General features: G+C 48.0%; 1 protein-coding gene across 4 annotated transcripts in view; it reads left to right on the top strand.

Annotated features, from left to right (window-relative positions):
• LOC134465600 (zinc finger protein 521) overlaps positions 1-14,604 on the top strand; it is a 133,144-nt gene that overhangs the window by 59,015 nt on the left and 59,525 nt on the right. For 3 of the 4 annotated variants that reach the window (XM_063219354.1, XM_063219352.1, XM_063219351.1), the window contains exon 5: positions 237-321. In XM_063219354.1, the coding sequence (XP_063075424.1) occupies positions 237-321 (85 nt within the window). The remainder of the gene's footprint in view (positions 1-236; positions 322-14,604) is intronic. The other variant, XM_063219353.1, reaches the window with a different exon arrangement.

Genomic DNA, 14,604 nt, shown 5'->3' with positions numbered 1-14,604 from the left:
TAGAGAGAATGTCACTTTCAAAGTTATTTTTGAGGCTGTGTGTTGTGCAAGACTAAAATGGAATGCAAATGCGATGCTAATACATGATGTGAGACAAAGCAGTACATGCCAGATGCCGTAGTGTTTTTTTTTTTTATTCTACTTTATAATCCTCTCACATAGCTTGGATTTCAGTCCATATTTACAACTGAAGAATTTCACAAATTCCTTGTTTGACTGTTTGTTTGTGCACTTAGAAGAAGACCTACCAGTGCATCAAGTGCCAGATGGTTTTCTACAGCGAATGGGACATTCAAGTCCACGTCGCCAATCACATGCTTGGTAGGTCAATGTTTTCATCCTTCCCTATTGAACATTAAGTGCATGGTAATGTAAGACAAATGGGAGCTCAAATGGCGGGTCTTTCTGCACTGTTGATGCTGTTTTGCGCTGCATGCTGGATGCCAGTGGAAAACATGGTTGTTAAGCTCTTTATGTGCCGCACATCATTTGAGGGAGCTAATATTGGTATACAAATGGAAACAAATTAATTAGCGCTTTTAAATGTTTATATGAGTTTATATGAGTTTAAATGAGTATTTTTAGATATGCCACACAGTCATCAAAGTTACTTTGTGGAATTCCTTTGGGATTTAAGTGTTTAAAAAGCTCCTTGCAGGTTAACAACACTTCTAATATTAATGCTTTTACAGATGATTCAGAAAATGTGAAAGTGATTTTCTGTTGCTTTTGAAAAAAATGTGCGGCACAAAAAATAAAGTCCAGTCAAGTTGGTCATTTCAAAACGGACAACAGCATACATTCAAATATAAACTCCTTTCAAAGCCGTTGCCGTGTAAGAAACTAGAACAGAGATTTAAAAGAGGAAAGATTTAAAGGAGTAGTGTGAATTGTCCTTACTCCGTAAGTGAGAGGTAATATGCATTGCCAATTACGCTGCAATCGCTCTGGCTTAATTGTTTCCTGCGATTGCAAGTCACTTTGGTGAATGGAAATTCTACTTACATGTAATGTAATGTGAATAAAAAACGGAAAAAACATTGGCAGTCAACAGCAAATGAATTTTAACCATTTTTAATTTTAACTTAACCATTTGTACTGTTGTTTGTCCACTATTGACATAATTGTCCAATATTGAAATATTTTTAGCAAGACATATTGAGACATACTGTTCATATCCAAGGTTATTCATTGCATTGTCAAATTTCCAATATTTCACTCAAGTTGTCAACATGTCACAACAGTGAGTTTCTCTATCTTACTGCATATTATAACAGGGTTGTTAATGTTTTGTTTTTTGTTTTTTTTTACAACAAAACACAAGCCCTCTCACACACATGTAATAAATCTCAATTCACTATAAATATGATGAAGATTTAACTGAGTAACTGAGTGCACTTCTTAGAAAATGGGTGCAGGAAATCATAGTATGGCATCTGACCAACTTGGCCGTGACACTCATACTTTTTATAAGGTCTGTTGCAATCTGAATGAATGTTATTAATTGTTTGAATGCCAATCAGATACGTCCAACAAATGCTTTACCAAAAGCAAGTTATTAAAATACATGTTGGCAATATACTTTCCTCTCTTCTATGTTACTCTACTGTTACTGTAAGTCAGGCCAAAAGGCCTTATTTTATAGTCATCCTTATCTGTGAAAATATTCAACAGATCCGTTATGACTAAAGCAGATTTCCAGATTGCTCGATAATTAAACTCGTGAATTTAAAAACAATCAATCAGAGCACCAACCATGTTTATCCACTATGTGTCTACTACATGTGCATGATCTTTCCCATGGCTCAGGGGTTTGTTTGCTTCATGTGGCAGTTGTCGGTGTTGTGTTTTTATACCCGGTGTCGTGCAACCTTGACCTTGATGGTGGGTGGTTGTACTATGGGCCTGGATGATGGTTTGTGTACCCACCGAACTGCCAAGCGCTGTCTCTGGCGCCTGGGAGCGAGAGGGGAGGGAGCCGTATGATAAAGGAGGCATTTAGCACGGCAGGGCTCGCTGAGATGGGCCTGACACCCTTCCCGGACAGGAGGACAATGGGGAAGAAAACATTGTCCCAGATGGGAACCGCTTTTCTGGCAACGTTGCGTTTTCATCACATTTTATGCCGAAGTCAGCAGGCCAGCTTGTCCATTTGAGGGGAGGGAGGGACGTTGAGAGTGGTGAGGGCCAATCACACTAGATTGCCGTGCAACCCCAGCTTGACCCGTGCCTGTGCTTAGTCTATTGTTCTCAGTGGACCGGGCTACAATAAATGGGCAGTTGTTGGACAGATTACATATAATGCGCTCTGCTGCCATGTGCGTTTACTGTTAAAGTGATTGTCATCTTCAGTCATGCAGAGGTCATCCATATCATTAGGAGCGATAGAAAGGTGGTTAGCACATCCAGGAGATGCAATGAGCGTAGACTAATTGCATGTGAACAGCTAATAGCGTGTAGTGGGTGTGTAGAAGTACCCCCCATCCATTTCATATTTCATTGCATGTCACAGAGAGAAATTCAGGTGAGATCCATCATTAAAAAAAGATGGTCATTGTCAATCTGAGGAATTATTCTGATATTGTTAGCGCTCTTATTCTTTTGTTGGGTTTTGGGTTTTTGTGTCATGTTTCAATGTGCAAAGGGAATAATTCTGATTATTGTTACCGCTCTTATTCTTTTGTTGGGTTTTTGTGTCATGTTTCAGTTTGCAAAGGGGGAATGATAGCATGTCTTCTGTTTTTGAAAAAGTGATATGACATGACTGTGACCAAGAACCACAACTGGAACTGGCTGGAAAACAACTGCAGAAGTAACTGCAGAAGATGCACAATCCCGGATTTGTGTTTTTTTGCTCTAAACATACAATGCAACAGAATGATGAAAAAAAACATGGAATCCAATGGAATCCAATGCAACATGGAAACAATTCCATGACACAGCATGCCATGCCTAAGCCATAGTGGTCATGAGTCTTGACATCCATGCAGAAGCTCAATGCTCAGGTCTCTCCCGTGTGGAGGATGTCATTGTGATTCGTCAGTATTGGGAATAAGCCTTCATACTACAATGCTGTCAGTATTGGGAATAAGCCTTCATACTACAATGCTTTGGGATGCACACGCACACGTAACTTAACACACACACACACACACACACACACACACACACACACACACACACACACACACACACACACACACACACACACACACACACAGACATACACACACACACACACACACACACACACACACACACACACACACACACACACACACACACACAAATATATATACACACACACATGCACACACAGGCGTTATCTCTCTCACTCTATCTCTCTCTCTCTCTCTCTCTTCCTATCAATCTTGCTTGCTCTCTCTCTCTCGCTCTCTTGCTCGCTCTCTCTCTCTCTCTCTCTCTCTCTCTCTCTCTCTCTCTCTCTCTCTCTCTCTCTCTCTCTCTCTCTCTCTCTCTCTCTCTCTCCCTGTCATACTCACAAAAAACACACACACACATGCACAGAAATACACAGAGACGCACATCATTGGTATTCAGGTAGAATAATTGGAAGGAAACTCCGAATTCAAACAGACATCTCTCCTCTCCTTGCTTTGCCAGGAGTATGTGGGTGTCTGAATCTCAGTCTCACCAGCCTTTAGTCATTCATTTATTCTGCTTGTTTGGTGGCTCTTTCATTACTCTGCATTATCTGCTTTCTTCAGTGGGAGCGAGGCTCATTGATCTGGAACCGAACTGCCTCTCTGTTTGGGACGCTCGCCGAGGCGGTGTCGGCAAATTTAAACACGGCAGGCAATTCTTTCAGGAGTGCACTCGCACTGCATAAACAGGCTCAGGCGAATTTTAGCTGCGCGCGCGCGCACGCACACACACGCGCACACACACGCGCACACACACGCGCACACACACGCACACACACACGCACACACACGCGCACACACACACACACACACACGCACACACGCAGGCACACACGCACACACACACACACACGCGCACGCCCTCTACTTTCCAACCAAACCTTTTTGGATGTGTGTGACGTCTAAGTATAATTCGAGAGAAGTTTGTGTGAGTTTTCACTAACCTGAGTCTAATGTCTTGCTGAGCGAGAGAGAGAATAATAAAAGTGCGTGTGTTGTGTTGTGTGTTGAAACAGTGGTGCCTGGTTGGTTAGTGGATAGTGATATGGAGTGTGTGTGACTGTGTTGCTCAGTGACTTTGATGGTCTCGCTAGTGTGAGTCAGTGCTAGTCTAGCGCACTGATGGCTACCAACAGTTTGTAATTGGTGGCTCGATGTCAGCTTTTACCAAATTTAACACATAAAAGGCCATTAGTGAATAAGGAATTGGAGCGAAAGAGGGAAAGAAGAAGGGTAGAGAGAAAAGGAGGGCGCAGAAATGGAGTGAGTGAGCGGGAGAGATGGAGAAAGAAAGTGGCATCAAAAAGGACACACACACCCAAACAGTTTGGCCTGTTAGGTTTTTAAGCAAAAGAGGCATGCCATTAATTGGTTGAGGTGTGCTAGAGTGAGTGGAAATGATCCCAGAGATGCTAAAAAAGAATATTTGCATATAAAATTGATGAGAGTCAATGCCAATCGGCGTGGGCCTAATAACCGAACGAGGAGCAGGCTGCAGTCCTCTGCAGTCCCTCAACGACAATGGGGGTTAAAACTGGACCGGACCGTAATTACCGCACACCCAGTTCCAGCCAAAAAAAGGGGTGGGGGGAAAAAACATAAAGTCCTCATTTGGAAAAAGCTCTAAATACCTTCTCCCCTGAAAAAGGGACACTCTCTCCTTTTAATGGCCATCTGCACAGGAGAGGCGAAACGGGAGGCCGGGGTCATCGGCGCTCAGCTGTCACCGTTATTAGTGTAGGTAATGGGGCAGGCGCTGGACTCTTTAGGGGTATGGACGCCGCCAGCGTCCCCCCCCCTTTGCTTCTTTTCCCTCTTTTTTTTGTCTTTCTTTCTGCGGTATCAGTTTGCCCGCGACGACTATATATAGCGGACCACTGTGACATAGCGATCCCGTGGCGCAACACAAAGGGCGTGGTTGCTATTGTGAAAAGGCACAAAAAAATAAATAAAAGTGAAAAGAGCAAGTGTTTTTTGTGGGCGGGAGGTTGTGGGAGGATGGGAAGGGGACGATGGGTTACGGGGAGTTGATCTAAGGTGTCGTTGACGCACAATAGCACTCGAGAAAGAAAGTGGCGTCATCTTTGCACGACTCACAACGCCGCCATCACCACCGCCACCGCCATTGCCACCGTCCCACACTCCCCCCTCTACATCTCTTCCCTTCCGTTCGTCCAGAGAGCCACTGTGCCTGTCATTTGTGCTTCAGCCAGAAACATTTTGATGCATGGGCATTATGCTCAGATGCCGACAGAGCCCCCCCGATCGCCGGCGGAAAAGCACAGCTTTGCTGCGTAGCTGCTAAACATTTAACATGATAATCAGGTACATTGCTGGAGATGGTGAAATGTGCAGCAGGCAGGCAGGCAGGCAGGCAGGCGGGCGGGCGGGCAGGCAGGCAGGCGGGCGGGCGGGCGGGCGGGCAGTAGGAGGGGATGGAGTTAGCTGGTGGGCGTGCGAAGGCCTTGGTTGCCAGGAGCCCCCCGTGCGGCCTGGAGATGGAGGCCATAGCCTGCTAGGACCCAGATGGATCCCTCCACATTTGCCGTACAGCTGGTCGCTCTGTTTGGGGACCTGATGTGATACTCCAATCAAGGCTGCACAGAGGAAAAAAAATGATATCGCCACCAACCAAGGAGCAATTTTATAGTGGGTTAGAAGACAGCTGGCCACTCTTTAGTTTGAAGTTTTTTGGCATGGCGACCGCACAATACTGAGGGGTGTCCGTTACTTTGCTACGGGAGAAGGGATTTACGCAGCCTTCAGCTGTTCTGAGCTCCGTCAAAGCTGTCATACCCCCCCACACACACACACACACACACACCCCACCCTCTCACCCCCATCCATGTTTGTTGAAGATGTTGATTTAGGCTCTGCCTGTCCTCCTCACAGATTTGAAGATTTGGTCGTTCATCATCAATTTGCACGCAACCAAATATTTGAGGTTTGATAATTAAATCTCCCAATCCAATTTATGTGGCTTTTGGTTTGATTTTTAAAGGAATATTATAATATTCATGGCATTGTTGTCGGGAATAAAAGCTGAAACCATTAGTGAAACCATCCTGTAGTTCAGTAACAGCTATTGTCAAAGTTTAAATGTTGGGTGAAAAATTTGACGGTTTTTTATTTTTCCTTGACAGAGATAAGCAAGTAAGCCCCTGCCAGCAGGGCATAGTTTCAGAATCCTCCTCTTTGACAACAGTGTGAACTATGACCCCTCACAGCTCCGTGGGAGCCGGTTTTTCACCCGGGCAACCTGCTAAGCGAAAAGCCCTTGCTCGGATTTGAGAATCCCTGATGCTCACAGTGCTCTCCGCTATATTTAAAAACAAAATAAAATGGAAAATAGAAGCAAAAGGTAGAGAAAAAAAATGACCTCCCAAATAATTCACGCGAAGCAGAGGAAGCGAAAGTGTCTGGGCTGAAGGACAGCAGCCGTTAAAAACAACAGCACACACATACACATCATACTACACTCACACACACACACGAAAACACACACAAGGAGGAAGCGAGTGAGGAAAAAAAAATGAAAAGCCACAGAAAATTCCAGAAAGCTGGGTTTGAGGGTCACCTTTAGCAGCAGTTTTTTGGTCCGGTGACAGAGGCAGGCGACCAAGCCAAGGCAGTGAGGAGGCTTCCATGGCGCTGGCGGCCCACTCGGCCCAGCCGGAGCGGGATGGCGGGTTGGGGGAGGGGGAGGCTGGCAGGAGGCAGGGGCGTGGGGGGTGGCTAGGGGGCGGAGAGGGGCACACATTTGCTGTACAGCTGGCCGCTCTGTGTGAGGTGGCACCGTGGGCTGTTACCAAGCTGGAGAGGAGCAGGGAGCGGGCGAGAGAGGCCTCTAGCCCCTCCACCATTCTGTCCACTGCCATAGCCTCCCTCCCTTTCCCTCTTCCTCTTCCTCTCAATCTCAATTTCTCTCTCTCTCTCACTCTCTTTTTCTCAGTCTCTCTCTCTCTCCATGTCTCTCTCTCTCTCTCTCTCTCCATGTCTCTCTCTATCTCTGCATGTCTTTCTCTCTCTCCATGCCTCTCTCTCTCCATGTCTCTCTCTCTCCCTCTCTCCCTCCCTCCCTCTCTGGCTCTCTCTGCCGACAACAAAAAAACACCCCTTTTCCCCATTCTCAATCTGCCAGCCCCTCCGCACTGTTAGAGGAAGCCTAAACGAGTGTTTACATTGAGCAGAAGAGGGGAAGAGAAGAGGATTTTGATATGCTGTCGTTAGAGGGCTGTAAATCGTGCCTGACGCGCCTCTCCGAGCTCCTGGGAGGATCAGGGAGAATGACATGTTGACTGCTCAGACTCCGCAGTCCCCCCAGCCCCCCCACCTCCACCACCACCCACCCATCCACCAACCCCCCAAGCTCCCCCCCCCCACTGCAGGGAGGGGAGGGCAGCCTGTTCCCTCCCAGGGCTCGGTGCTGCTCTGGGTATTGGAGAAATATAAGTGGGTGTGTCAAAGGAAGTCTTCTGCGGCGCTGCAGCAATACACAGAGGAATCACAATGAGTTTCAGATAACTCCTGCGCGTGCACACACGCACCAAATCGTATTATTTTTTTTTAGGTCTGGAAAGGGAAATGGAATGCCGTCAGGAATATATAGGGGAAAATATTCCCTACGTAGGGAATCTCGTGCACATATTGTCTCTCTTTCCCTGTGTTTGTGTGCATTTCTCATCCTCGCTTTTAAATTTGGAGCAATTCCCATACATCTTGCTGCCACTTTGCAAGTACCAATATGTTAGCATTTTAGTGGCACTCGTGGACTGCTCTTGTACCTGTGCAGTCCATTAACCAACGTAGTAGATACTTTATCCATGCCCAACTGCCATCTGAGGCGGAAGAAATTCAGTGACTCACACCGCCTGACGACACACTATGTCCATGCAAGGGACGGAGTGAGAGAATGAGTGAAAAAAAAGGGAGTGAGAAAGTAGGATAAAGAGCGAGAAGGAGAGAGAGGGAGGGAGAGAGGTGGATAGAAACCAATCTAAGCGTACGCTACACTGGGCGCAATTTCCGCCTGCTTTTATTAATTGGTGATTAATAACACCTCTCCGTTCGTTAGCGAAGTCACCTCCCGCGCAGCCGAGTGTGCCGCTGTTAATGAGCAATTACGCGCACCTTCCCGCTCGTTGCATTATACCTCTCGGAGACTAATGCGGCGGCCATGAGGGGAATGATAAAACAGCAGTGGCACCCCTCGCAACACCCACCGTCAACCACCAACACCTCAACCACCACCCACCCCCAAACTCGCCAGCCCCCTAAACAGGCACGCACACACGCACACACACATACACGCATACACGCATACACGCACACACACACACACACACACACACACACACACACACACACACACACACACACACACACACACACACACACACACACACACACACACACACACACACACACACACTATCCTCCATCACCACCACCACCCCACTGCGAAACACCGGCACTCGCTCCCCCTCACTCAGGACACTCATTGAGCCGCGGTGCTTGTCCACAAACACCTCAGACCGCTCACAACTGGCAATTTAGCAGAAGTAAATTGTTGCTGAAGGGAAATTGTGTTTTTCTCACACTTTCCTTTAATGGGTGCCATTTTGTAAAGCAGTATAACTTTACGAGATACAGAAAATGACTGCCGTCATGACAATTCTTTCACTGTGATTCTTCCTCTGTGAGGTTTAAAAATAAACGTTGGTTTTTCAGTTTAACAGACATAGTTGGTGATGATAGCCATGAGGTAGTTCACACATCGCATGCCATTGTATGTAGGTGGTATGCCTTTGTGCGGTGTGTGACAATGTGTGAAGAGTATTATGAAAATCTCTGTGCATTATTTATGCAACGTCCATTTTTGACTCCATTGTTCACAGAGAGCGCTGCACTTTTTTTTTGTTTCAGTGGCACGAGCACCACTCTCTTTCTCATTCTCTCTCTCTCATCTTCGGACTCGTTTTTCTCACAGTCTTTCTTTCTTACTTCCTGTCCCTCTCCTTCTATTGTCCTATCTCTCTCTCTCTCTCTCTCTATCTCTATATCTCTCTCTCTCTCTCTCTCTCTCTCTCTCTCTCTATCTCTATATCTCTCTCTCTCTCCGTCTCTCTCATTGTTCTTCTCTACTTATCTCTCTCCGTCTCTCTGTCCCTTTCCTCTCTCCTCCTCCTCCTCCTCTCTGTCTCTGTCCCTCTCCTAGTGTGCTTGAGGCTCTGGCCATGTTTTATTGATACTCAGGCAAAATGAGAGTGAGAGAGAGCGAGAGAGAGCGAGAGAGAGAGAAGGGGGAGTGGGGAATTGGTAGGGGGCACGAGTGCATTAGCACCCCTAATGCCAACCCTTGTTCTAAAGTAGCCCCATAAATAGTGGATGATCAGAATTAGCCTGTGTGGTAGCTCCGGTCCTCCGGGGGCGCTGCCGTGTCACGGAGGCCAGGGAGCCGAGCACACCCTCTCATGGGCTCACACTGCCTCACTGCCTCTCTTACCCTCGCCAGCAGGGGTTACTGAGCAGGTGAGCAGGGGAGAGGGGCTGGGGGTCCAGCGATGGGGGTTGAGGTGGATAGGGGGCCCACACAACAACACAGGGGGGGGGTGAGGGCGGGGGGGTGATGCAGGGGGGATGGGGGTGGGGGGATGCAGGGGGTTTGGTGGGTAGAGGGTAGGGGGTAGGGGACCGATGAGGGGGGTTGAGGTGAGGAAGAGGTGGAATGGGGTGATGTGGCAGTGCAAACAGACAGTCCTGACTTCCGAAAAGGTCAAAGCTGCAACCCACACCTCTCAAATGCCCAGCCCAGCCACCAGCCACGGGGAGGGAGGTAGAGATGGACGGGATGGGGGATGGGGGATGGGGGGGGGTTGAGGACCCCCAGCAAAGGCCTCCTCACCCGCAGCGAAGGGCTGTGGCCAGAGGAGGATTATGAAGAGGGGGAGGAGGGGGATGGGGGTTAACGTTTCACTTAGCACCCCGCCGTGTCTCTTGCAAGACGCGACACCGGCGATGACAGCTCGTGTCAGTCGCAAAAGCGAATACAGTCGCTAGTCTTCTCTGACGAACCAATTTACACGTGTAGTCTGCGCATCTGTATCCAAAGTTTCTCTTGTGCATTGCCTATACAGGTGGAGATCCAATGGCAGAGAGAAAGCATCTAAGAATAGAACGTTAATAAGACAAGATATGCGATGGCAACAGTGTATTAAATATCATTTTCAACTTGGAAACAGTACAGATATGAGACAGCTGTCAATTAAGGCTGAATCTATTTCTGTTAGGAAAATATTGCGTAGGTGTGCATTTGAGAATGTTCAGATTTGTTCAATGATGTGCATGTGCGTGTCTGTGTGTGAGTATGTCTGAGTGTGAGAGTGAGACAGTGAGAGAGTGAGTGAGATCCAAATGGGTGTGTGTTTGTGCTGTGTGTGTTGTGTAGCATTCGTGTTTGTGCCTCTAAAGAGGTATGTGGGCTGTTGAAAGAGTGGGCAGTCAGCGTCGTAAAACAACCCCCTTCTTCCCCTTCCCCTTCCCCTGCCCTCTTCCCTCTTCCCCCTGCCCACCCCCCGGCACTGAGGCCTTAATAATAATGTGAGCAGCGCTGGACTTCATCACCCTCCGGTTGGCGCGGCGCGCTGCCAGGCCCGTGTGGCTGGCCGCGGCAAGGTCAACAGCACGGGCAGAGCCAGTCGCTGGGCTCCTGGAGGCCGGCGCGCGGGAGCGGGCCGCGCCATCTGTCTGCTCGGGCCTTGCCATGCCCGCAGAGAACGTGCCGGCGAAACTCGGCTGCGCTACGGCGAGCTACGCTACGCTACACTACGCTCGACACCGAGCTCATTGAGGCACCATTGCGGCTCTGCTGCGCAGACTCTGCTAAGGCGAGAGAGCGAGAGCGAGCGGGTCCGGTCGTTGAATTGGTGCAGAACGGTGTGTTCTGTCCAGTGCTGTAGAACCGATGTAAATAATTCGCCAGGCGTGGAGGACGGCAGTACCTGTCTTTGTGTGTGTGCGGGTGTGTGTGTGTGTGATGCCGAGATATGTTGATGAGGACGAGGCCTGGTGCATGTGGTGCACATGATGCAATGCTACACAATCCAGCAGCGCTAAAACAACCGTCAGACGGACAAACGGTTTCGCTTCAGTCGATAAGATGGAACCAGCCCTTGTACATGTACCCGAGTCCAGTATAAATAAACACGGAAGAGAAAGGGGGGGCAAAAAAAGAAGGTTACACCAGTCGTGACTGAAAGTGCTGACCTCTTGGGGATTTGTAGAGCAGAGAGGAGGAGGGAAAAACAGAGGCATGTATCTGGCTGTCCTGTTGCGCTTGTCTTATTTCTCCACCCGAGCGGCTCGCGGGGTCTGTGGCTGTTTGCAGGCTTCACGCCGCGCTGTCCCAACCTACCACACCACCCACCAGCCACCCCCACCCCCCACCCCGCCTGCCCCGGCCCCTCTCTTGTTTTTCACCTTGCCGGGGCCCCCCCGGGGTCGGCCGGTGCAACGGACTGCTGATTAGCCGCCCTCTCAGCGAAGACCTTTACCGTGCCCTCTGGCCGCCGCGCCGGAACCCTGTGGAATGTTCCAAAGCTCTCTAATAGGTTTCAGGTGCTGCGGGCCACTGGCCAGCGCCTACAAATGCCTCAGCCCCAACACACACCTCCCCCACCTTCCATCGCTCCCCCAAACCCCGTCATATCCACCCCCAACCCTAACACCCCCCACTAGCACACGCCAGCACCCCTCCCCTTTCCACTTCTCACTGCATCAACTTCAAGTGGCACCAGGTTTTTTTTTCTTCATATTTTATTGTTCTTGTCTCATCTTCAGGGACACGGTGAGTGGACGTGTGTAGTAAGGCAGCTTGTCGAGAGGTCAAGTGCATACGGTACTGTACGCATTCAAGCTATGCTTTCGCAAAGAGTGCACTATAGAAGGAGAGATTGTGATCAATAATATCTCAGCTCAGGTTTTTAATCTAGTTTTAAGACTACGTACTATGACTGTTGATCACTTCTGACATGATGTAATATTTTCTTTTTAAGAATTGGCCAAGAGGGTGCTGAAGCACTTTTGATTTAAATTTTATGCACAGGAAAAAAATGATAATACCAAAATGAGGTCACATGATTTATGACTTCCATACAAGCACATAAATAACGTTGTATTTTGGTGCACAATAGCGATCTGTAATGGTGAACTCCTCCCCGCTGTCTAAACGCTCTCTCTTGGCAAGTGTATGTGTGTGGTTGTCCAGCATGGGAGTCTGTGTCCAGTGTGTGTGTGTGTGTGTGTGTGTGTGTGTGTGTGTGTGTGTCCAGCATGTGCGTAAGTGTTTTCTTGACCTCTGAGACGCGGCAGCCTGCCAGCTCTGTCCCCCTTTCTAAGCCTAAGGGCCTGCTCCGCACATGCTCAACATACATCGGGCACGCGTGTGCAAATACACACACACACACACACACACACACACACACACACACACACACACACACACACACACACACACACACACACACACACACACACACACACACACACACACACACACGAAAAAAACGCTCCGAAAGTGCTACACTCCCTGCAGCCCCAACTGCCGCAATGCTGATTGCTAATCGGAGAGGTGCTAATAAAAATCTGTGCGCGTGTGAAATGGAAACGTCTCGACTCTCAGACTTTCTTCGCTAAAGCTTTTGATGCAGACGACGCGTTTGCATCATGGTTTTTAATTGCACCGCAATTGCAGTGGAAGGCGAGGCGAGCAGCCCAGTGCATGGTGTGTGCCAGGTTGCATCATGGTAGGGAGTGCCGGGGCTTGTGTGCTGCCTGAAAAATCGGCTCATTGTAGATGACGGAGGGGGTTGTTGTGTCTGTTTGTTCTGTTGCAGTTTTAATGTGGCTCTGGCTTGAAGATGACAGGGGGTGCCGTGGATCGCACTCTCCTGGCTTGGGATGTGTGTGTTTGTGTGTGCCGTGCACACACTGGTCCCTGTCAGTGGCAGTGGCATATGTATTTGCACTTGTGAATAGCACAAAGGGCCTTTTGGTTTTTTTATACTGCACATTTTTATTTTCTTATTTTATTGAAATGGCTCTGTGTTTATATGATTTGACTGCTTTGTGACTATGTCTTTATGTAAACTCTGAAGAGTGTTGTAAGACATTTGGATCTACAGTGCATGTACAGTAATAGCATGGCTTTATAGTCAGAGAACATCAGAGAACTCACATGAGCATTTAAGTGAAACGGCACTCTCCATTGTATCATGCGATTCTTTTTGTCATCAGTTATTGAGCAAATTAGCGTGACACATTCTCATACACGCTTGCGTGCATGTCTCGGCTCTCACACACATGCACTCACAGAGACACACACGCACACACACACACACACATGCAATGCACTGTCTCGCTAACTCGCACAAAAAAGAATCGCGTTTCCAAGTACAGTTTTCCAGTTCCTCCTCCATCATTTTCTCATTCCACTCAGAGCATTAGAGTTCAGTTTGAACATCGAGGCGACGTGGCCCTTTTGTCTCTCCATTCCGCCCCCCCACGCCACACCCACCCCCCACCCCTCCCTCTCATCACCAGGAGACGTAAACCTTAAGCCACTCTTCCACTGATTAATCTTTAACGTTTATAATTACTAATTAACTTAGTAAGAGACTTTTAATGTAGTCCTCTTTCAATGGGGAGCCGAGAGGACAACAGATCATTAGCTTCAATAATGAACGTGGAGGAGACAGATAATGGCTTGTGATATGCCAACACTGACAGTTATATTAAATGAGGCAGCGTTTCACGTGAAACGCGGAGGGCGGAGGATGTGCCCGCTGGAGCGAGTGCTGGCGGAGTAGTGGGGTGGGTTGGGATAGGGCGGGCGGAGTGGGAGAAGGAATGGGAAATGGGGAGAGGGACATGAGAATAGAGGAGCAGGGTAGCACGGAGTGAGTGTTGTACAGTTACTCACCGTATGATGAGTGTTGTGGACAGTGGCGCTCTTTCCAAACTTTTTCTCCGGTTTGGTCGTACACACGCACATGCACTAACACACACCGACACATGGCCTGGAACAGAGCCACTAAGCTGCGAAACTGATTGCGCTGTCAAATAACATGAGGCAGGAGAAGAAATATGTAATCGCACATTTGATTTTTTGGAACACGTCTTTGTCTGATCATACTTACCGTTTTCATTAGCATTGTGCTGCAAGTGCAACGTGCTGTATCTTCTGATTTCACCGAAGTTAAATATAGCTGATTGTGCTTCCTCTTAACCAGCTTGAACACCATCTGTAGTTGTAAAGCATTTAACGTTATTACTTTACAAAAATAATGTTAATGTCTTTTCCTCTTAGAATATTACCAAGTGGAAAGCACAGCAAATTAAAAAAATATTTTATTTACATATATCGAAAAAATATTTAGTTTGG

The sequence above is a fragment of the Engraulis encrasicolus genome, chromosome 16, assembly GCF_034702125.1.
Source record: "Engraulis encrasicolus isolate BLACKSEA-1 chromosome 16, IST_EnEncr_1.0, whole genome shotgun sequence".
In the NCBI taxonomy this organism is placed as follows: Eukaryota; Metazoa; Chordata; class Actinopteri; order Clupeiformes; family Engraulidae; genus Engraulis; species Engraulis encrasicolus.
The sequence above is the reverse complement of the archived record's forward strand: the minus strand, read 5'-3'. Positions and strand labels throughout refer to the sequence as shown.